Genomic DNA, 22,476 nt, shown 5'->3' on the forward strand with positions numbered 1-22,476 from the left:
CTTGCACTTGATCTTCATAGATTGCAAGTGGCAGTTGTTGATAGTCTCCAATAAACCGTGTAGTCTGGGGGCCACTCGCTGTTAAAAGGCAGGAGGCTGAAGAGAGGAACAAATACAGATCTACACGCTGGTGTAATGATATATGATAGCAATAACAAGCAATCAGTTTTCTTATTTTTGGCACAGATCTCCAAACGTGTTTATTGAAGGTAGTGTTACTAAAATTAATGTTACAGCAAAGCCATTTAACAAGCTCATTTTTGAGAACTGCTTGAGTTCTCTACCTCTTGTGTTTCCTCATTTCCAAGTTTAACTGCAGTGGAAAGACAAATGGTCATGACCTCCCTGTTACATTATGCTTTGAGGTAGGTATATACTGGGGAAAGCCAAAACATTAAAAATCATAAAGCAACACCCCCCTCCCTGGGTGCCTTATAGTAGGTTCTTTAAAAGAAACCCACACCTGTTGAAATAGTTACTTCAATGTTTGGCACAAATCCCAAGCAAGCCTTTTTTTAACAACAAAAACATATGTACGGGCCAGGCAAAAAGCACAGCTAGTTCTGATATTGTGCTTTTAGTGATCTGCAGCTATGAGTTAGAGGGGCTGTGACTCATTAAGTGATACCAGTGCAGAGCATTTCTCTAATTTCATGTATTGCTTAGAGAGCACTGGATTGTAATTGCGTGTCAAAAGAAAAGTGGGGAGGGGGGGGGGGCTTTCCTGCTTTTTAGATGGGATCTTTTTGAATGATTTGATAGGGCACACTGAATATTTTATAAATCTTTGGGCTGAGGGGATTTATCTTCCCTTTTGTTAAGAAAAAAAAAAACCATCAGCCACTTTGTGACTGGTATCCTGCCTGAGTAGTTGAGGCTTTTGAGAGTGCCTGTTCCATAGAGAGGTTTCATGTCTAAGAGCCGTCTTGTAAGTTTTGGATTAATTCGGTCCCTCAGCTAAAGCATAACAATTTTGGCTGTCTATGTATTTGGAAATTGGTGGCTTCTAGGGGAGATTCTGTGAATAAATGGTATTTGAGTTACTTTCCTAGGGATAATTTTAAAGTCGGAAGAATACATGCACTGTTTTCCTTGGGGTGATCTTGTTTTCTCCGCCTCTATTCAGGGACTATTTTAATACATATACCCCTAAGTGTCGGCGTGATATAAGCAAACTGGTCCCTTTTCTCTCTGTCCTATCTTGGTGCTATCAGTGTGCAGTGTGGTATCTTCACTGTCAACACCGCTCAGCATCCCTGCTCCGGTTATTACTGTTTTATCAGAGGACTCTGCATAGGTCGCATTGTCAACACGGCACGTGCTAGCTCTTCCTTTGCTTTACTAGAAACATCTTTGCTCAACCTCAGGGCCTTTGTGGTAAAGTTGTAAAGGCAGGGCCACTCCTTTCCATCCTGCCATTTCCTTTGCTTGAAGGAAGTGTAAAGAAAAAAACCTGTGTAAACATCCAGTTTTGGGGATGCTGCTTTTTCTAGTACTTTTCCAAACTTTGCTCTGCAAAACTGTGGCATTGCAAGGCGAAGGCTTTCGGATCTATTTGAATGAAACTAAACCAGATTTGTTATGTACACACAACAGTACCTTAGCAACCAACCTGCATGTAGTCCAAGATCTGAACATTTAGTCTTTAAACAATTCTTTGCTACCAATCTAGGAATGTTCTTGCATTTCAGTGTGCAAAAACAGCCACTTGAAATCTAGTGAGGAACAACATACATTATAAAATATGTACTCCTCCACAGTGGGAGGGGATGCTACTTATGTAAGCTCATTTCTTTGCTGCCTTAGTTGTAGTTTCTTGAGTCGTTGGAAGATGCATCCCTGGGAGCAGGATTGTTGTGTTCAGGTGATTGCAAATTCTGCTTTATCAGTGTAAAATAGGGCTTCAGTGGCAGCGTGGTATTAAATCTAGAGGTGTTGAGTAGGAACATTACAGAATTGAATGAGAAATTATTTTTAATATTGGTACTACTAAACTAAAAAATTGAGAAAGGTAGCTCTTACTAATTAGCTGTTGAGACAGTATAGTCTTCTGACAGAAGTGACAATGAAAATAAGTTGACGTTTGAGTAGAAAAGAAACTTTCTCCTACACACTGTTTTGTACACCAGAAATGTATACAGCTATGGGAAAACATACTAGAATATTTTAGTAGAGAGGTGTCATTCAGAACTGAAGAGTGTTATCTCGTATTTACTGAAACTTTGCAGACTGTCGCATTTATTTTCATGTTTACCTGTTCAGGAAGGAATTCTTTGCTGGTCTTTTTCTTTGGTTGGGTTTTCTTTAAAAACCTCTGTCTCTGCCCTTTCTACAGGGCTTTTCCTGGTGCAAGAAACTACAACACTTATTTAGTGGTGGAAAGCTACAACTTGCTATAGCATCTCTGTTGCCTAGATTGCTAAAAGGTTGAATGTTTGGTTAAACAGTATCCTCAATATACTAAATTAAGATGACTTTCTTATTTGTATTTCACACACATGAACAGCTGGTTAATTTTGATACTAGAGTCATGATCAGACTGACATGGGTTTTTTACGTCACGGTTTTCAGAATAGAAGGTGATATAAGAACCATGTGGTTTCACATGGTGGTAATTTGTTGGAAATTGAATACGATCAGTGACTATGAAGTTGATTTTTTTTTTTTTCCCTCACCTTACACTATCACACAAGACCTAACATGGCAGTTGGCCAACTGTGCTTTGTGGAGAAGGTTGACATTCACTCGCAGAAGTCGAATTCATGCTGTTTATAGATGGTGTCCATTCTCAGTGATAACAGACATGGTGTCAAGTTGAGTCGGTTAAAACAGTTGAAAAATAAATGAGTTGCCCTTACATTTTCCTCCTCCTCTTCTTTTAGTTACAGCTGCAGAAAACCCAATATTTGCAACTGGGACAGAGTCGTGGCCAGTACTACGGCGGGTCACTGCCAAATGTGAATCAGATTGGAAACAGTGCCATGGATCTCCCCTTCCAGGTGAGTTTAATAGGGTGTTTCTTTCTTTTTTTTTTTTTCCCTGACTAATGCTGTGCCCGGATGCTATTTTTAACTCACAGGAGACCATGAACTAGCTGCTGGTTCAGAACATAGCACTGTGGCCTCAGCAGATCACCCTGTTTTAAAAATGTTTGCTCTTTTGGAGTGGAGTATAGTTGTGTATGGGATGTATGGATACTTTTGTATTGTATATATCTAGTGTTAGATATTAGTTCTCCTGTCCCTGGTTGTTTTGTGTCAAGAATATGCAGAGGCGATGCAGTTTCTTTGTCAGTGAATGTACATGGTGGTGGGTGGTGGGTGTTTTGGGGTTTTTTTGTTTGTTTGTTTGTTTGTTTTCAGTACCAAATTCATAATGAAATCTTCTGCTAAGATACTGTAGACTCAAAGCAAAAGTGGAAGCAAATAAGGCAAGGGGATGTGGAAAGTGCTGGGAGATGGGGGTGTGGAAGAAGGTACCCCATGGTGGTATGCATGTTCCACAGGCGTAATGCATGGATTTTAGGAGAGGAGAAGGGGGAATGGAACACAAACCAGGATCAGAATAGTCACTTTTCTTTGGGCTGGCTGAAAAGTAGATGTAGGGATGTACTTTTTGGTTTTTTTTTTTTTTTCCCCTGCTGTTGTGACTCCAGAGGTAATGCACTATAAACAGAAGATCAGTGTTTATATGAATATTTTGCTGTTAGTAAGCATGTTTGGTCAAAAGATACTGTACAGTGGATAGGATTAGGTGATGGATACTTTTGGGACTCCTGATTTCTATAGTTAGTTGATTTAGGGTGCTCAAAATAATTAAAATTTCTGCGTTGTTACTACTGAAAAAAGGAAAACCATTTACATTTTCATCTCACAAGGATGTGGTAAGAATTAAATTTTGCAGTTTGTGGTTTTCTGATGAAGGCTGACTTAATAAATATGGAGAAACTATTGATGACGTCCTCTAACTATGCCTTTTGAAATAGATGTAGACAGCTGAATTTGTGGAGGTTGAAAGCTTGAATCTTGTGCAAGAGGAGAAGCAAATGTCTATTTTAATCTAGTTGCCTTTAGGGAATACAGTGCAGAGGTCTGTAACGTTACGAAGTCCTTAGTATCACTCCACAAGCATCTGGCCTCTTCGAGATTTTTGTCTTTACTTTCTTGTTAAGGAGGTTCATAGTTACTGTTCTTTGTAAGCAATAGTATTTCAGTATTTTTGTGCTTGATGGCCATTACTGATGGTTATTACATAAGACTCTTCTAGTCCTGAAATTAACAGAGGGCTTGAAAGTGAATATTGTAAAATTTATGAATGACTGAAGGAGGATACAGAAACAAATTGTTCTTAAACTCCAGGTTTTTATATATTTTTTCACACACACACCTCCGCACCCAAAGTTGATACTTTTACAGGTAACAATATGGTGACGAGCAACAAAATAAAACCATATATTTGTATCAATGATGAATGCTTTCCAGGTTTTTCAATTTTAAGCTAAAATATGATGAAATTGCCAAAAGATACTTGTATGATGTGCCAATCAGGTGAAGCCTGTCTGGTTGTCTCTGGTGAGAGCGTTAGTGTCTGAGAATCTTGGTTCTTTGCATTTACAGCACAACGGAGCTCTGGCAGAAGCCTTTGGAGCAGTTCCTGTCTCTTTGGTAAACAAGTATTTAGGTTTGTGCAAATACGTATTTAGGACTGGTGTACTGTTTGCCCAGGTAGATACGTATTTTAGCACATGTTACACTTTTTCTGGTATGCACAGTATTTATTTGATTCACCGTCCCAGCTCCAAAGGAGTTATGGTCTGTCACATAAATACAGGTTTTGCCATGCATCCCAGTTTGGAACATGCATAATAATTCCTGTACAGACTCCCTGGACTTGCTATGGTCTGTCGTGTGATTACTTATGATTTATGGGGGATTAATTTGATGCAGACGGTGGTTTATTTGGCACTGTCTTGGCCTGTGATTTAAGCAATCTCTGAGCATGTGCACTTAGCCTGCATGTTAAACTCCCATCGGGAAGGGCAGAATGATTACCCAAATGCTGCTTGTCACCAGGAGGCACTGAAATGTAAGCTGTCAGTAGGTACTGCTCCTGTCTTTCCCCCTCATCCACCTTGCTCGCTTTTATTTCTTAAGTCAATGTCTTGATAAATCTTAAAGGGACACTGTTGCTTTAGAGCACCGAGCTTTTTCCTTCCTGTCTGTATTTAGCTGCCTTTTTTTTTTTTTAAAATGTTTTGTGGAGTTTTGGTTCTGATCTCAAATCCTTGAATGTTTTTCAAGGAAGTAAAACAGTTCTAGTTCTTCATTTTCCAAATAAAATTGATGCTCAGATCAGTTCTTTTTTTTTTTTTTTTTTTTTCTTAATCACAGTTGTTTATTATGGTTAAGTATCACGTGCCCTGCAGGGATGGGGATTTTAATGAAGGCATGTTGCTTGGTGTTTGGTCCAGAGTAAGTTTCATGGGATGGTTGCTGAGAGAAGCCAGACCTGTGGGAGGTGATACCCATTTTCTCAAGTGTTTGTCGTCTTTTCTGATTTCCCTAAGCAGGTTAGGGATTCACTTTGGATCTTTGTTTCTGGAAAGCCAGAGAACAGCATTGCCCAAAAATTCCTTGCTCTATAAATTGTAGCCCTGTGACAGGGCATGGTCCATGTTTACTTGTGCCACTGTTGCACTCAAATTAGATTTTTGTTGTGTTTTTAGTATGGAAGTTGTGCCAAAAAAAAAAGAAAACTTAAGAAATAACTATTTCTGCATTCAACTTTTTGTCTGTATACTCGTATGCATTGGCTTCCTTTTAAATTCCAGGTAAGGTCTGCATTCTGTATGCTTCAGACTGGCTTCTCCTTTTTTAGTAACATTGTGGTTGAGACCACTGGCATAGGAAATTGCTTTTCCTGTTGACCTTCCAAGCACGCATGTATTTGCAAATTTTGCTGCCTTTTGGGTAGAATTGATGTAACAACAGTACAAGGAGGAGTTTGAGACCTTTTGTTGTTGTTTTGGAATTACAAATATTCCCAGTTCTGTGTGGTGCCAGTTAGGTAGAACTAGATTGTTGTTTAGTGTTTGCAGCAGAGATTAAACCAACATGTTTTAATTTAAATTACTTAAAATTGAGATGCTATGACTTGAGGTTTCTAATTTTTCATACAAGAAAGTCGTACTTGCTAAGGAACTGAAGCAAAACACCATGATTTTAATGGCTAAGAGTGCAGTAAAGAGTCACTGTGCTCTCTTGCTAGTCCCATGTTGACTTAAGCAATATTCTGCTGCATATAAAGTGTTGGCCCTGAAATGAGAAAATAAACATCACAGCCACTTTGCATCCATTTATATTAACACAGGTTGTGTGTGCATAGAGGGAGAGGAGACTAATATTTGCTGAACAGAAAAGAGTTTAAAATAGTAGAAGGACTCTTTTAAAAGTTATTACAAGCAAAACATTTAAAAATAAATTAAAACTTTTTAGAAATAATAATTCAAACAGCCAAAGCTGGACACTTTAACCTTTTTTCTTTTTTTTCTTTTTTTTTTTTTTTTTAAATGTGGAAGCCAGATGGTTTCATGGCTTGGCAGACAGGACAGTGCATTTGCCACGTGCAGCACCTGAATGGAGGAGGAAATTTTGGATTTCCAAACAGATGGTGTTGAGGGACTCAGCAAAGCTGTTCACATTGGCAAGGAGTGGAAGACTGTGTAGCTTTTTTTTCTCCAGAGACCCATATATTGCTGTTGAAGTATGAGTAGAGGTTGACTGTTTGGTACTTCCTCCTCTCCCTCTGCCCCCCGCAGGTATACACTGGGAAGGACTTTTGAAAATGTAGAAGTTTTCCAGTTTAGCCTGGGAATTCATCTTCCCTGTCCTTTCTGTGCTGTCCTCAGTCTCTGAAATAACTTGCTGACAAGTAAACACCCTCAAGATATCGGTGCTGATAAGATTCAAGGTGGAATCAACCCACCTAGGTTCACTTTACAATCTGAATGAAATGGAAATTAAAAAATACTGGATGTTGTAACTTTTTCTAGACAGAGGAGGAAGGAAACTGCTTTTCTTTTTCTTTTAATTCTATCAGTGTCCCCTTAAAATAATTATGCTGAAAGGAGGGGTGAAAGGAAGTTTTGAGAGAACGTGGCGTGTTCTGGTGAATGTTAGGCTCACTGTGCATCTTCTTCCTGCATCTCCTGCCCTTGTAGTTTAAGCTCTGGTTGTCAGCATGTTCCTTCTGGATGCATGCTGCATGCTGCACCGAGGGAATGGAAACAGCAGTTGTCAGTAGGCTCCCTGCCACACTCACTTGTGGTATTTTAGAGATACAAAGGTTGGAGAGCAGTGCTGATTTGTGAGAGGGCAGGTCTAGCATGGTCTGCCTCCACTTGTGTCTGATCTCTATCTGGAAGAGATAGCCTTGGTAATTGCTTTCCATGGCTATAGTGAAAATGTTGTTGGAGGAAAAATTTACATGGTTACACTTGTCCATATCTTTTTTGAGTTTCATTCCTTAGACTAATACAGCCTTGCATACAATATGAATAGGTTCTGGGCAGACTGCTCGTGCATGTATTTTTCTGCTTATAATTTCATGTGTCTCTCTCAGACTCCTTTTCAGTCATCGGGGTTGGACACAAGCCGAACAACTCGGCATCATGGTCTGGTGGACAGAGTGTATCGTGACAGAAACCGTCTTGGCTCCCCACATCGACGCCCTCTCTCTGTGGATAAACATGGAAGACAAATATCCTTTGGTTCGTGAGCTGGCAGTGAACACCTACCTTTGCAACAATATCACAGTTCTCAGTTTTTACAGTTCCCTTCTTCCTCCCCTCCTCACCTGTCAGCGGAGTTGCTTCCCATCTCAGTTAATGTCATCTGCTTTTTCTGAACTGTGATCTAGTCTATAAATACCTACTATTCTGTAAAGTAAGCATTTACCTTTGTTTCCTCAGCTCTAAGTGGGGATAATGATACATATGAAGCTGAGAAGGATTGAGATCCTTTGATGCAAAAGGCAAGGCAGTCTTGGTGAAACTGAGTTTCCCTTCAGAACTGAGTAAACCTAAACCAGAATAATTCTTTGTAGTTCATTGTGCTTTTTATTACGAGTTGATTCTTCAGTTTAGCGTTTTCCAAGCACTATTTCTTCTTGCCATTTGTGAAAATTAATTAGCTTATTATTTCTGACTGGCTTAAAATGTGCCACAATCAGACTGGCTTGGTGTGGCTAAAGGGGATGTGTGAGTGGGAGAGTGGAGATATGATGGCTTCTCAGGGAAGAGTTAGATGCTCAGAAAGGGAAAAGGAGGATGGTTGTCCTGTTGCTCAAACATTACAACAATCCAGGTAATGTTTTGTTTTCAGAGTCCTTTTAAAGTCAGTATGTTCCCCATAGGGACTCTGCTTGCCTTTCTCATGTGAGCTTAGTGGTTCTGACAGGGTAATTTGAATTATTCCTTAGGAAAACATTTCAAATAGGCCTCCTGCTTAAATGGGAAAGTGGTGTTCTTCCCCTTAACTGATGGAATCACGTGGACAGCTGTCCGTATGGCACTGTGTATCTGTCGCCTCCGTCAGACACAAGCTGGAGAAGGTTAGTAGCACAATTGTGTGCATATGTGTTAGTATTTGGACTGCATTCCCTAATACTACATCACTTTTGTGTGCAACAAAGGCCTTTATTGTTCCCCACAGCAGTTCGTCATCTGAATTGCCATGCCTTCCTGAATTTAGTATTTTTTTTTTTCTTCTATTATGGTAATTCTTTTAGATGACCTGCTTTTAAAATTAAGGTGTATCAGCTAATGTGTTCTTTTTAAAGGTAAGTCTTGCCAGATGTTGCAAGGCATACCCCAAAATTGTTGAGTTGTAAAAGACTTGGGTATTTCTCACTGTGCAGAAACTGGCTAGTCTGCCCTCCCAAGCATTCGAGTGGAAAGGAGCACTGAGTTGCCTGTTCCTATCCCTCATGCTCCTGACGTTGGAGGTGCCGAGTTGCCTAAGTGGTGGCCTACGTTCCCAAGCGAAGGACAGCTCATCATGAGAGATGTGTTGACCGTGGAGGTTCCTGTCTCCACAACATACTTGTGTCCTGAACCAGTCATTTTCCCTCCCTCTGAAACAAGGATGCTTTCTTTTCAAAGACTAGTATAACTAAAGAATGTATAAGCAGCTTTCAACTTAAAAATTGCATTATTCGATCATGCATAATCTTAACATAGCATGTCAAATTATTTTCTAACAACGGCAACCAATTTATCCTGTATTCCTCTCAATCCCGTTATTGAAACAATTGCTCTTCAAACTTGAACTAATTCGTTCTGTGAATTGATTGTTTCACAAGGAAATTGTGCCTGGTATATGCAATATATATAGATTTCGTTTTCTAAATGCAGAGTATTCAGGTTTTACTGAGTTGGTTACTTTTATCTGAGATGAAGCATTCTTTTATTTAGAGAAACTGACAATAGAAATTTTTTTTGCCTTCCTTTCAGGACAAATTCTGATTCTGCCTTGCACCAGAGTACTATGACTCCAGCTCAACAAGAATCCTTTTCAGGAGGGTCGCAGGACATGCAGCAGAAAAGAGGTAAACAGAGAAAAACAGTGAAAATATTTGTAACATTCAAAGCATTGTACTTCAGATTATATGCGCATGTATTGGTGTTCATCCGTTTCCATAAATACATGTATGCGTAACACTCTCTAGATTCAGTTACACAGGAACTGGAACAAAGGACCACATTTACTCTTCTGGGTAAAAGAAAAGATTTCACAAAGCTAAGATACAGCATCTTTCTGAACCCCGTATTCTGTGATTCTAAGACCTTGCCCTATGGGTAAAAGTAATCTGGGCTTGTGGGACTCTGGTGATTAGACTCATCTCAGTGGTACTAGAGGTTTTCAGTTTATAGTAACTTCTGGACAAGTGTAGAGATCACAGGCATTTCATGGTCAGTGATCCAATATCGTAAAGCAGGAAGACTTCATCTAGTTTTTATTTATGGGATTGAGATCACCAGTGAATATACCCTTAGAGCAATGCTTACAAGCAATACTCTCTGGTAACATTAACAGTTACAAGCTAGAGCAGCACAGCCCTCCAGCACTAACAATTCTGGTGCCCTCTGCTGGCTCTTGTTCCTGCTGTCAGTTCAAGAAATAGAGTAAAAGCTCTTAAATCTGTGTAGAGAAATTTAATCCTTAAACAACCACCCAGAGATAGGTGAACATGCAACACTCAGATGCATGTGCACTGTACTGCAGCAATTCCATATACTTCTAGAGTTGTAAAACATTAAATAATGATCATCTTAAACTGTATTGTGTAAATATGGATTTATAGTCATCAGCATGAAAGGCTTCTGTTGATACATCTCTCTGACTGGGCTTTCTTTTGATGTTTCTTTGTCACCTTGCTATTAGCATGATGAAACAGTTGATTGCTTTCAACAAACAAATGTGCTTGGAATATGGAGAAGTAACAGCTTTATAGTGTTTCTCTATCCCAGGGGAGGTGGTCTGGATTTTTCCCCACTGGAATCGTCCTGTTGGCCACCTGTTAGATGTACCAGGCGTACATCACTTTTTGCAAAACGCAAAAGATAGGAAAAACTAGGTCCCAAGCTACACTCTTCCATTTAGGTCTAAGCAGACTAAACTGGAGGCCAAAATTTTTTAAAGTATTGGGGGTTTTTTGTTGTTTTTTTGTTTGTTTTTTTTTTAAGCTGGTAACATCTCCTTGCTAGTTAAATACACTTTTAGTTTCTTCTGGTGTTTGTTTTTTTAAATTTTGATCCCGTAATAGTAGAGGGCCACTTTCATATTCATTGATAATAGGTTACTGAAGAGTTTCAAATGGTTAAACTTCCAATCTGAGAATGTCTTACTGAGAAGCTTAATATTACAATATGATTTCTTTTGTTCTCATTTTTTAGTTTTATTACTGACTGTCCCTGGAATGGAGGAAACCACCTCTGAGGCAGACAAAACCCTCTCTAAACAAGGATGGGACACTAAAAAGGTAGGAAGCTCACATTTCAAAGTGTATAGCTTTTATTTTCTAAACATATTTAGGTAAATTAATGCTCTAAATACAGTCAACCAAAACAAACTGCTTGCAGAGAATAGAGATTAAATGCTGTATTTAGCAACAAATCACTAAACATTAGATCAGAAAGGCACTTTATATGTATGTGTGCATGCATGTTTGATTAAATTTGAGTCTTGTTGGACCAATAAAGCAAAAAAGGTGACAAATATCTTCTAAGAGCTTCACAGAGCTCTTGTGTAGAAGAATAGCTCTTCTGTAGAAATGTATTAAATCAAATAAACCTTACTAATTGAAATATACGCTAAGCATTAATCTTTAGCGGTATCTTTGCCTTTAAAAATGTCTTCCTTCTATTTTAGACTGGGTCGTCAAGACCTAAATCATGTGAAGTTCCAGGAATCAAGTAAGTTTTGAGCAATTTTTTTTTTTTTAAAGAGCATTGAGCTCTTTAAGAAAGAATGTTGCATATTCAATGTCCTCTTGCTTTTGAGTTTTCTGAAAAGCCCTTAGATGGTATAACACTGTAGTAGATACAAGACCAGACAGAACCTCTATGAGTGACCTCTATAAATGATCCTTTTTAAAAAAGATTTTATAAAGGTCTGTCCAGGCTGAAATTTAAACTGACATGTGTCTTTTTTGTTTTCTTTTTTTTTTTTTTCCTCTCTCCCTTATTTAGCATCTTTCCATCAGCTGACCAGGAAAACACTACAACACTGATTCCTGCTACGCATAACACAGGTGGCTCCCTGCCAGACCTGACAAACATCCATTTCCCTTCCCCTCTCCCAACACCGTTAGATCCTGAGGAATCCACATTCCCAGCCCTGAGTAGCTCCAATAGTACCGGAAATCTTGCTGCCAATCTGACTCACTTGGGCATCAGCACTGCCAATCAGGGTAAGATCATAACTCTGAGGTGTTTTTACAGACTGTCCACAATATGTCACTTGTCTTAAATTATGGAAGTTGCATTGCTGAGTATTACTGTTTTGTCTGAGAGGTAATTGCACTTCACTCTTGATTGACATTTCTTTATAAACAAGTTTTATCAAGCCATTTCTGTATGAAAAAGTGAGAAAGCTGTATTTAGTTATATGACTTACAAATTGTCTTTCATTTTTGTCATGTTCTTGGTGCCCAAAACTGCTTTTTTTCTTTTTTTTGTTTTCTTTTGTTTTTTTCTTTTTTTTTTGTTTAGTTTATGTATAAGACTGCAGGAGAGACTAGCATCCAAAGCTGCCTCCCTTGTAATTCATTGTACTTAAGCCCAGTAGCACTTGTGTTATGGAAATATCTTAAGTAGGCCTTTTGTTTTCGTTCCTTTAGAATGGGGTTTTTTTTCAGTGTGAGGATTCTTTTGGAGAGAGGACATTGCCTGCTTCATCAGAAGCAAATTTTCTCTTTTGAGCAATCAAGAATAATGTGGAGTCTTTACAAGGTGTGCTAGTTTTTGTAAGGTTGACTGCTTAAGTTTTGAAAATATCCTGAATATTCATGCTACATAATATAGCGGGGCTTTGGGAAATAATACCAAGTGCACACCTTAATTTCTCACAGCCTTCACTATGGTGCCTTTATGTTGAAATTGTTGCCTTTCTAGCAGTCATAGCTTTTGTTGCTGTTTGAGCTGTTCTGCATGGTGAGTCTGAGTTGTGTTTGTTGGGGTTTTCGGACTTTGGCAATACTGATAATTTTATTTTAAAAAAACAAACCACAAACAAACTTTATTTGCCATGCTAGCAGTTTATAATATACTGATCACTTGATAATTTCAAGATTAAACTTAACTTTATAGGCAAATAGCCTAAATTGGTGATTGTTATATTTTAAATAATTTCACTGGGTCATACTCGAATAGTTGTGAAGAGGATTGCATTTTTTTAATTGTCAGGGACAGTTGCAGTCAGTTGATTGTTAGAATAGAAATGAGGCATCGTATCCAAAAATACAAGTATATTTCCTGTGTTAGGCAGGATTCCCTTACCCACTTAAAAATCCTCTCATTTATTGGGAAAAGGAAATAATTCTAATCAGGTTAATGTAGTGTTATGACTGACCAGTTATATTTAAGAATGAAGCAAGAAGGCGGTTTAACTATTTGAGTACAGGGTCAGCCAGCAGCTTTCAGCATCCTTTAACAAGTTTTCTGGTCTCAAAAGAGACTATACGAAGTTTCGGAGATGGGCTGTCACTGAAGTAGAACTTAGTGAGTCTGTGCAAAGAGAGCTATTGTGTGTATAAAAAGAAACAAACTGCTTGCATGGAGTTAGGCCAGATTGGGCCGCTAAATTTTTTGCCATAACCATAATTAGCAAAGTAAGCGGTTTAAAACCAAACCGCTAAGTATGTAATTGCTTTGACAACATGTGCTGATCTATCAAAGACATAACAAATTTAAAAGATATGCTCATTGATGATTTTCCTGCTTCTCTTTGGAGACTATCCCATAGTTTAATCATCGGCATAGTCAGTGTTTGGTACTTTTTAAACTGATTTTTCCAAACCTTTCTTGCCTCTTTTTTATCTCCTAGCTCTTTAGCAGAAAACGTAAAGGCTTTTGAACCTTTTGCAGGAGCTCTGTGCATTGCACAAGCATGCCCTCAGTAGCCCCAAGAAAAGGTGGGGAAACAAACACCTGTCAGGTTACAAAGAACTGCCAGCAATTTAAGACTACACATTTGTGCATTTGAGTTTGTCAGTTCGCTGACATGTTCCGTGAGACGGTGTTGATTTTGCAAACATTGCAGGGGAAGCCAGGCAGTCTTCAGAATCTGCGCAGTTTGAGCCAGTTTGCCTGCTGGCTCCTTGGCAGCCCGGACTTCCTGGCTCCCTGGCAGCCTGCCTGGAAGCCTTGAACATTTGCCAAGTGCCTAGGAGCTCGCAGGCTCTTGTGAATTCTTCCTTTCTGGCAGCTCTGGAAGAACAGCTCACTAGCTAGATTGTCCTGAAATCACTTTCCAGGGTGTCTCGGTTCCTCTAGGGTGAGGCAGAAAATAGGAGAGGTTTTAAAACTTGCAGATTTTTGTCTTGAATTTGAACAAAATTACAATACTTGAATTGTTTATCCCTACCCCCTGGTAGGTCATGGCTCTTTAGAGTGTGAAGGATATTTCCTGCCTTCCTGTGCACTGGTATGCCATTAAAAATGGAGTACTTCCTGTGTAACCCGTTTTTCTTCTGCATTTTCCATTAAATAGGTGTTTGCTTTTATAATATCTTAGGTGCCCTCCGATTAGTCTTTTTACATGATCTGTTATCTTCTTCCTGAAGTTTGAGCCCTTACAAATAGAGCAGAATGTGCTTTTCCTGGGTTCAGTGCGTGCAGCCTGCGAGGTGTGCAAGAACGATACCTGTGGCTTCTGTAAACCGCTGAAGCTGCTCTGCCTATTTCAGTTTCAAGTCAGTATCTATGTATGAACCTGAACAACTGTGACTGGTTTTGGTCCAGGATAAACCACAGGGATCTTCCTCTCATCCTGATGCTCTTCAGCCTGACAAAATTAATTGCAAATTAGCTAACGGGTTTCAGCCTGATTGGCCAAGGCGCATTCAGCACTTTGCATTAAGTGATTGTCCCTTTATGCCATTCATTCTTCATCGTTCAGGTAATTACCTCCATACAAGTATCAATAAACCATTGCTCTGTTCCTGTTTAAGCTGGTTTGTTCCTTCCTGGCAGGAATGACAACGACGCCAGCCCCTTCCCAGCAGCACCGTCAGCCAGCCGTCAGTCCTCTCTCCTTGAGTGCAGACTCAAGACGACCACAGTCACAGCAAATGTCTCCTACGCTTTCCCCTTTGTCACCAATTACTCAGGTAGGGACTTACTTGGAGAACTAAAATTTTTCAATCACAGATTAATTGTTTTACTCTACCTAGGGAGAAGCTGGCTGTAACTTCATCTCTCTTGTTCTGTAATTTTCTTCTTTAAATGTGTTCATTAATTCAAGCCTTAAAAAGGGAGAGGTTTGTAGAGGGGACAGATTTTATTTTCACCTTTCTAGAACCGTGGTAAAAAGCATCTATTAAGACACTTTTCTGTAACGGTACTGTCCCAAAGTTAGTTGTGAGGTTTGAAAGACGTTTCTCTAATTCATGAGGGAAGCTCAATTAGCTTTTTTAATTGATTTCATAATTGTGACTCTGTGACTGACTATAGGTTATCAATTTCTGACCTGGACATTCAACTGGGCTTTTAGACTATTTGTTTATTGCACACTGGAGGTGATATTAAGTCTTTTGAAACATGTTCTTGACTGTTTCTGAACCTTTAGGTAACATTTTTAAAATGCAAGATAAGATTGACTTAGTACAATTCTCTTGGTGTGAAACTTGATGCGCTTGAAAGTGAAGGGAAATTACCTGCCAGCATGGATGACTTTGATTCTTCTTTTTAAGGCCGTGGCTATGGATGCATTGTCTCTGGAGCAGCAGCTTCCCCCATATCCATTTTTTAGCCAGCCAACTTCCCAGCAACAGCAGCAGACCCAGGTGGCAAGTACCCTGCCTCAGAATACTCCTTTAATGCAGACCTCTGGTTTACAGCGAGGAACACAGCTCCCCCCACTCTCCGTCACGGTACCTTCTTCCATCCCACAGTCACCTCCGGGTAGCCAGAGCCAACCATCAATGGGAATAGACATCAACTCGGTAAGCTCAGGCACAGCTGAAAATGATAGAGCTTTCATTTGAAAAACCTGGTAGCGTACAGTGTAGTTTCAGAGATCAAGCTGGAGAACCCTTGTAATAAGTCTACTTCTAAGCAGAGTCTGAAGTAGACTTAAATGTGGATTCAACCAAAACCATCCTAAATGTTTTATAGAGGAAAATTTGGTTTTAATGTGCACTTAGGGTGGACATATTTTCATAAAATAGTGTCCCTTACGACTCCATGTTTGATTAGACCAGCTTAAATATATCAGCATTTATTTCACACCTTGCGGCTGCCGTTGCATTGATACGTTTTCAGGCTGTTAAATGTAATGCACCCCCTACACGTTGTATGTCATACAGTGTTGCTATAGACTGGAGGAGTTAACAGAACTTTGATAAAGAAACCTGCTAACAAGCATTTTCCAAAAGTTGGAGAGAACAGGTATTTTCTATACTTTTTATATTTAGAATGCTTTCATTTTAAGGAATTTTAGAGCATACATTATTATCTTCAAAAATTGGATTTGTGGCTGCCTTCAGATGCCCAGAAGAAATGGAGTGTATACATACATATAGCAATGATTTATGGACAGATTTCTTTTTTTTCCTTGTTTTAACATGGTCTGTTATAAAATGTTGTGTGTGTCTCTGCATATGAAAATCCAAAATGCAGAGCAAGATCAGGGTTACAGGCTAGCTAGGGAAGAATTTCACTGCTTGTTCTCTGCTCATTCTCCTCTGCTGCGTAGGATCTTGGTTGTCTGACCTGTTGTGTCCTCCTGGCAGTGTTGTAGTGACAGTAATTGGTTTGAGAATGAGAAGAAATCATTCTCTATTGATCTAGCACTTGATTGTGGACTTCATCTGTGGATGAAATTTTTAACAGTTGTGCTGCTAAGTGCTTCTTGAAAGAAGCTGCTTCCCTTTCAGGATTGGAAGGGGAAGAGGGAAGGACAGATCCAGCAGTGGAAAGGATATCGACCCACTCAACATGTGTCTGAATGTTTTGATTCTAATACGTAGCTACCAGTACAGATGATTCTGATTTTCATTCTTTGCTTTCTGTGTTGCTTTCTTCATCCTAAACTTCTTTATGACCTTAACTTTTAGGGTGCTGAGCTTATCTTTTAAAGCAACTGAAATTATACATAAACTTAAATTTAAAGCTAGTTTATCAAAAAGCTGTTTGAGCTATGTTACAGTCTCACTGACAACTTTTATGCAGTTTTTGTAAAGCAGTATTGAAATTCATTTTGCTGTAGTTTGGATGTCTGCTTAAGTGCATAAGTAGCAATGCATAGCAGAAGGGGTTAAGACATATTTTCTTGAGATTTACAGAATTCAGTGTCAGAAAGCATTGGTAGTACAGTGTTCTCCCACACTGCAAAGCTATCTGATTAAATTACTCCTTTTCATAGAACTACTGGCTTGCAGGTTTTCCTCAATCATCTGTTAATTTCTAAAGGAAGTGTAATGAGAAGAGCTGTACTTACTATTTATGTTAATTAGAGCAACATTCTATTTAAATGTCGTTAAGATTATTAAGTTATTCAAATCTAAGGTTCTTTATGACTAAAAAAAGGTAAATCTTTGAAAATGAGTTCTCAAGATGACTGAGAACAATGTAAATATAACTAATAGAAACCTCCAAAACGTAGTGTGAATTCTCAGACAATGTCTGTTCCGTGTCATGGGGTAAAATGCAGCTTTGAGAAGGGTTTCAGTCTGCATGGTTATACACTTCAATCCTGATAACACACCCAGGCTGTTTAAGACTAGGCAGAGTAATACGAGAAGGGTTTCCAGAGTAGTGTAAACACAGGTTAAGAATGTGTGGGTATGGCAGTTGAATTGAAGAATAAATTACGTTATTTTTGAGTTATTCCCAGCTTTCAAGAGCTCTTTTCCCTAAATCGTTGGCTGACCGGATTTTTTTTTTTTTTTTAATTGAGCGTAACTGAGAACAGGGAAAAAATATTTCAACAGTTTTGCTTGTACGACAGCCCTGCCCTGCTCTCAGCTGTTCAGTCAGACAAGACCACGCCATGCTGATATCTTAATTTTCTCCTTTTTGCGGCATTGTTCACAGTAATTGTGTCTTCATACATAGCCAAGAATTGCTGAAGAGGATGGTTTCTCCCAGCTTCCCCGAGCTGTATATACGCCAGAAGTTTATAATTTTCCAACCTTCCATCAATCCCATGGTCTTTAATTCTGTGTTGTTCTGTAGGCTTCACTCCAGCAGTACCGCAGTAATGCTGGATCCCCAGCCAACCAGTCTCCCACCTCTCCTGTCTCCAATCAAGGCTTCTCTCCTGGCAGCTCCCCTCAAGTAAGGGACTCTGTGCTTCCACAGGCCTTGCTTCTTGTGTTTGTTTTTAGTTGAGTCTCTCCATTACTGACCCATAGTTGTCTCACTGTAATTGTATGTGCCTCATGCATTACTGATGTCTCATCTTGTTTGCAGTTTCATTCAGTTCCAGAGTTTTTCAATAGCTGGTGAATTGCCTTTTTATTGATCAAAGCTACTATTTGAACACTATTAAAACTCAGTTATTTCTTTGGGGTGTACCGTGGACAGAACCTCCAGGTAGACCCCTTTCACTGAGCAATATTGTGTAGGAGCTGACAGATAAGGTTGGGAGGGCAGGGGAGAGAGAGAGAGAGAGAGGGAAACTTAAGTGCCTTCTGCAGCAGGATAACTCCTGTGGCACTAAATATCCCTTGTGTGGCTGAATGCATTTACATCAGGACCTTTTTTTTATGTGGGAACATACACTTTGAAAGAAAACACTGGAGGAAATGCTCTTGAAATTAGCAACTGTATCTTGTGGCTTGCAAGTAATGGGTTACTAAACAGGCTTTCTTGCATGTTAGCTGGTTTTTCTTCCTGTGTATGTATATACTCATACATTCACATGTCCTATATGCAAGTCATAGATTGGGGTGTGTGTAAACCTGACAAGGGGATTTTTTATCTGCCAGCAGCAAGACAGTTAAAAGCAAAGCAGTCTTTGGGGGTGCCCCTAATGTAAGGGAGTGAGCGCATTTTCCATACAGAAATAAGCTGATGCTGCTAAAATAGCTGCGTATGGCTGCCCTTTTCCTAAATCCCACCTGTAGAAATGAGGTGCAGGAAATTCTTACAGAGCATCACAATAGAGTCTGAAAATACATTTTCTGTTTCATCATTTAACGTTTAAGGCTGTAAGGAGGATCGTATCTAAATAAGTGCTGCCCCTTCATGGTTCCAAAGCAGAAGCTTCGTCTCTCCTTGCCATTAGCCAGAGACAGGTCACTGGTAAGCTCAGTAATAGATCCGAGTGTCAGGACTGTCTGGATTTTCTTAACCCTTGCTTAATTGCTTCTTAACTTCTCTCTCTTCTGCCTGCTTCTGCCAGTTCTGCTGTGTTCTGTGTGTGGCTCAAAGAAAACAAGCAAACTTACTCTAGGCTGTCACGTAGAGCAAAGCTGTTGCCAGTCTTGCTGCAAATTCTCAGGTCTAGTTCTCATTTGGGTGGTGCGTCCAATTTTGATTTTTTGTGTTGATTTTCTTTCCCCCTTGACTTCTCAATAACTCTTTCTTGGTTTTGTCCGCAGACTCGTTGCCACTGGTCAGTCCAAAGTACTGGAGTGCAGCAAGCACTCCCCAGTGGAGCACATGCTTGACTATAATTTTTCCAGCTGGGCCTGTTTTATCCTGTAAACTCTTGCTTAGGTTTTGCTGTTCTCAAGTGGGACACCATGACTCTGTGTGAAAGGAAGAGGGTTTATTAATACTGCTTGCTTTAGTATTGGCCTCTTAAAAATACCCACACAATTCTTTATTTTTGCTAAATTAAAAATGAGACAGCTTTCCTGCCTCCATCAATGAACCAGAAGCTAGTAGTGGCGAGCGAGCTATCTGTGGTGGTGGACCTCTTAAGGCTGCAAATAGTAAGCATGGAGAGAAGCAATGGGGGAAGAAAAAACAGTTCGGAAGAAAACTTTGTGTTGGTTGTGATTATGAGGGCTGCTCCCAAATAGCAGGATCCGTTAGACTGTAGGGTAATCTGCCAAGAGTAAAGGCAGATTGGTTCCAACAGCAGAATATGCCCATTGTGGAGCAGTCTGGCACTGGCTGACAAGAGTGGAATAAAGTGGGTGTGACCGGGTAGGCGTCTTCCACTTGCTCCCGTTTCTCTGATTAATTTTAGGTTAAATCGTTCTGCAGTGTATCAGTATGATGAGTGACGTGCTCTAAACATAGAAATCTGTGGTTTGATTTTTATCACATACGGTTCATTCACCAGAAGTTATTTTTCATCTTTCCACATCTCCAAATGTATTTGCTCTTCTGTTTTGGATGTGTGTTTGTTATATGAAGGTCTTCCTGTTCAAACACAAATTGAAAAGCTCTGCTTGTAGTTCTCAGCTTTGTGTTTGCATGGCTTTTCATTGACAATGGCTTGTTTATTACTACTTTGCTTTTCTCCTCTAACACCTGGCATACTGTTCCAATTAGATAGAAATCTGCTTTTTAAAGTAGAATGGCTGTATACTGGATAATATGGTATGTATTTTTAGATTAATAATTTAAGCCAGGGGTTTTGTGGTTTGGGCTTTTTTCTTTTCTTGCAGTCACCACATCATTAACCCAAGAAGATGTACTGTTGACAAAACAGACCTCATCTAGTGTTTCTGGAGGAGATGGTGTTAGCAAGATGTTTTTCACAGAGTTGTCGATAAATTATTCTAGGATTCTGAAGTGTTGAAGTAATGACATTTCCAGTTGATTTCCTTTGGGAGTTTCAGTGCTTACAGATGTAGTAACCGGTATACTTCAGAGCTGAGGAATAAATATGGGCTTGTATGTTTTGTTAGGAGTTACTAATGTAGACTTGCACAAATAGATTTTGGTCTCCTGTTTATTATTTTTCATGTTGCCCAAACTTTTTAGGATGGGAACAATGCATAGTGGAAAGCAAAGATTTTAGGTTTTGCCCTACTTCTGAAAAGCTCCTGTAAAAATGACGTCAGAAGTTAAAGGAAAAAAATACCTTGATTCTCTTTGGAGCTCTTGAATTGCAATTGTATTTCTAGGGCCAGTCCAAACTGGCTTTGATTCATGTCGAGTATGTGACATCCGGAAGCGCAAATTTTTCATTAGAAATTGGTATAAAACATCACACAGTTTTGAAGCCATGCCTGCCACTTAAGATGGGAATGATTTCCCTGTGATAGAGTTAAGCTTGGCTGGTCCTGATCTGCTTGCTTGAGTTAGCTCTATGCTCTGACTCCTTTTTTTTAAGAAAAAAATAAGGCGTGTAGCAGATTGAATAATGTGGAGTTTGAGTAGTTGATCAAAGTGTGACTGGGCAGTAAGTAGGATGTCAGTGGTTTAAAGAAAAGTCTGTGTTTTTTTATTTAAGTAGTGTTTTGCTTTTTCTCTTATCAGGTATAATGTGGCTTTTGCTTTTGATGTTCGATAACTTCCTGGTAGCCCTGTCTCATGCAAGGGATACAGCAGCCACCGTAGTTTTGAGGACCAGATGATAAATTGGAAGACTGGTTCCAATTACAACCATTTTTTCCTGCTTCTAAGGAGGGTATTGAGTAGGGTGTTACGCTGCAAAGACGTCATTAGTGTTCTGTGGTCATTGCTGTAACAGATCATAAATGCCCAGGAAAGTGAATTGAAATCTTATTTTTGTCCATAAAACCCTATTCTTGGCTCAGGCTCTATTTAATCAATCTGGAGGATGGGCTGGCTTCATTTAGTTAAACCATTTCTTACTGAGAAGTTACTGTTAAGATCTTCTCTGATAAAGATTTGGAGGCAGTTGTCTACTACCTTTTCTGACTCTGCCCGTACCATACTTTAAAATGCAGCACCGTGGAGGTCTGTAAGGTTTGTGTTTCCAGTGTTCTGACGTTATCCAGCAGAGCTGTTCTGCAGCAAATTTCTCTCTTCTCCAAGTGCATTCAAATTGTACCCGCACCTTCGCATGCAGCTGGTGGAAAGTGCTTTGCGGTGATGCTTGGAGCAGTTCTTGGATCATACAGGATCTGCTCAGCAAGGAATTTTATAGCACGCACAGCATGTGCTGAACTTTCAGCCACCTTCCCCCACGGAGTCTCGTTCTCAGGCTGTGAATTCCTCCCTTGATGCTACATTTATCCAAAAGCATCCATATAATGTCATAGCCGAGGATTCTGGCTGAAGGTGGGAAGGTTTTTGTTTGCTTTAAAAAGAATATATTGTTGATTCTTTCCTGATAGTCCCCTCTCATGGAGGTTGTGGGCAATTTAGGTTTTGGGGTTTTTTTTAAATACAAAACTTCCGTTCTTTTCCTTGCATGCAACCTGCAAATAAGCTGCGCTGAGTTATGCTACTGATGTAGGAGGCAGAATGTTTAAAATGTGATGTTTGCTGAAATTTTTGTGTTCACTGTTGTGGACATCCAGTGGTTTTCTGAGAATCTTTGGCTGTGTTCAGTGCTTTTAACTGTGGTGGCTGGTGTAACTCTGTTCTGATATTTCCTAGGTTTTTGCTTAATTTCATGTGCTGCTTAGGTTTTTAAGGAGAAAATTTGTAGCCTTCCTCTTTTAGTGTATAGATAAACCAGCTGGAAAATGCTATGCAAGGTATTGATTTTTTTTTTTTTCAAGAGTGATACAAACTCTCCACGCAAATTGTCTTTTATAGACACTGTCTTTTATAGGTGCTCTCTTTGTCAACAGATATGGGGGGTTTTCAGCTGGAGTATC

General features: G+C 39.5%; 1 protein-coding gene across 7 annotated transcripts in view; it reads left to right on the forward strand.

Annotated features, from left to right (window-relative positions):
• Positions 1–22,476, forward strand: part of CRTC1 (CREB regulated transcription coactivator 1) — a 53,218-nt gene that overhangs the window by 17,575 nt on the left and 13,167 nt on the right. For 4 of the 7 annotated variants that reach the window (XR_011325916.1, XM_069790422.1, XM_069790424.1 and 1 more), the window contains exons 2-12: positions 2,883–2,999; positions 4,617–4,664; positions 7,621–7,758; positions 8,549–8,610; positions 9,512–9,606; positions 10,955–11,040; positions 11,430–11,473; positions 11,750–11,970; positions 14,753–14,889; positions 15,472–15,723; positions 17,957–18,058. Coding sequence is in view for 6 of the 7 variants with exons in the window: in XM_069790422.1 (XP_069646523.1) it covers positions 2,883–2,999; positions 4,617–4,664; positions 7,621–7,758; positions 8,549–8,610; positions 9,512–9,606; positions 10,955–11,040; positions 11,430–11,473; positions 11,750–11,970; positions 14,753–14,889; positions 15,472–15,723; positions 17,957–18,058 (1,302 nt within the window). In the remaining variant the exon portion in view is untranslated. The remainder of the gene's footprint in view (positions 1–2,882; positions 3,000–4,616; positions 4,665–7,620; positions 7,759–8,548; positions 8,611–9,511; positions 9,607–10,954; positions 11,041–11,429; positions 11,474–11,749; positions 11,971–14,752; positions 14,890–15,471; positions 15,724–17,956; positions 18,059–22,476) is intronic. The other 3 variants (XM_069790427.1, XM_069790428.1, XM_069790423.1) reach the window with 2 other exon arrangements.

This window comes from Haliaeetus albicilla, chromosome 8 (genome assembly GCF_947461875.1).
Source record: "Haliaeetus albicilla chromosome 8, bHalAlb1.1, whole genome shotgun sequence".
NCBI lineage: Eukaryota > Metazoa > Chordata > Aves > Accipitriformes > Accipitridae > Haliaeetus > Haliaeetus albicilla.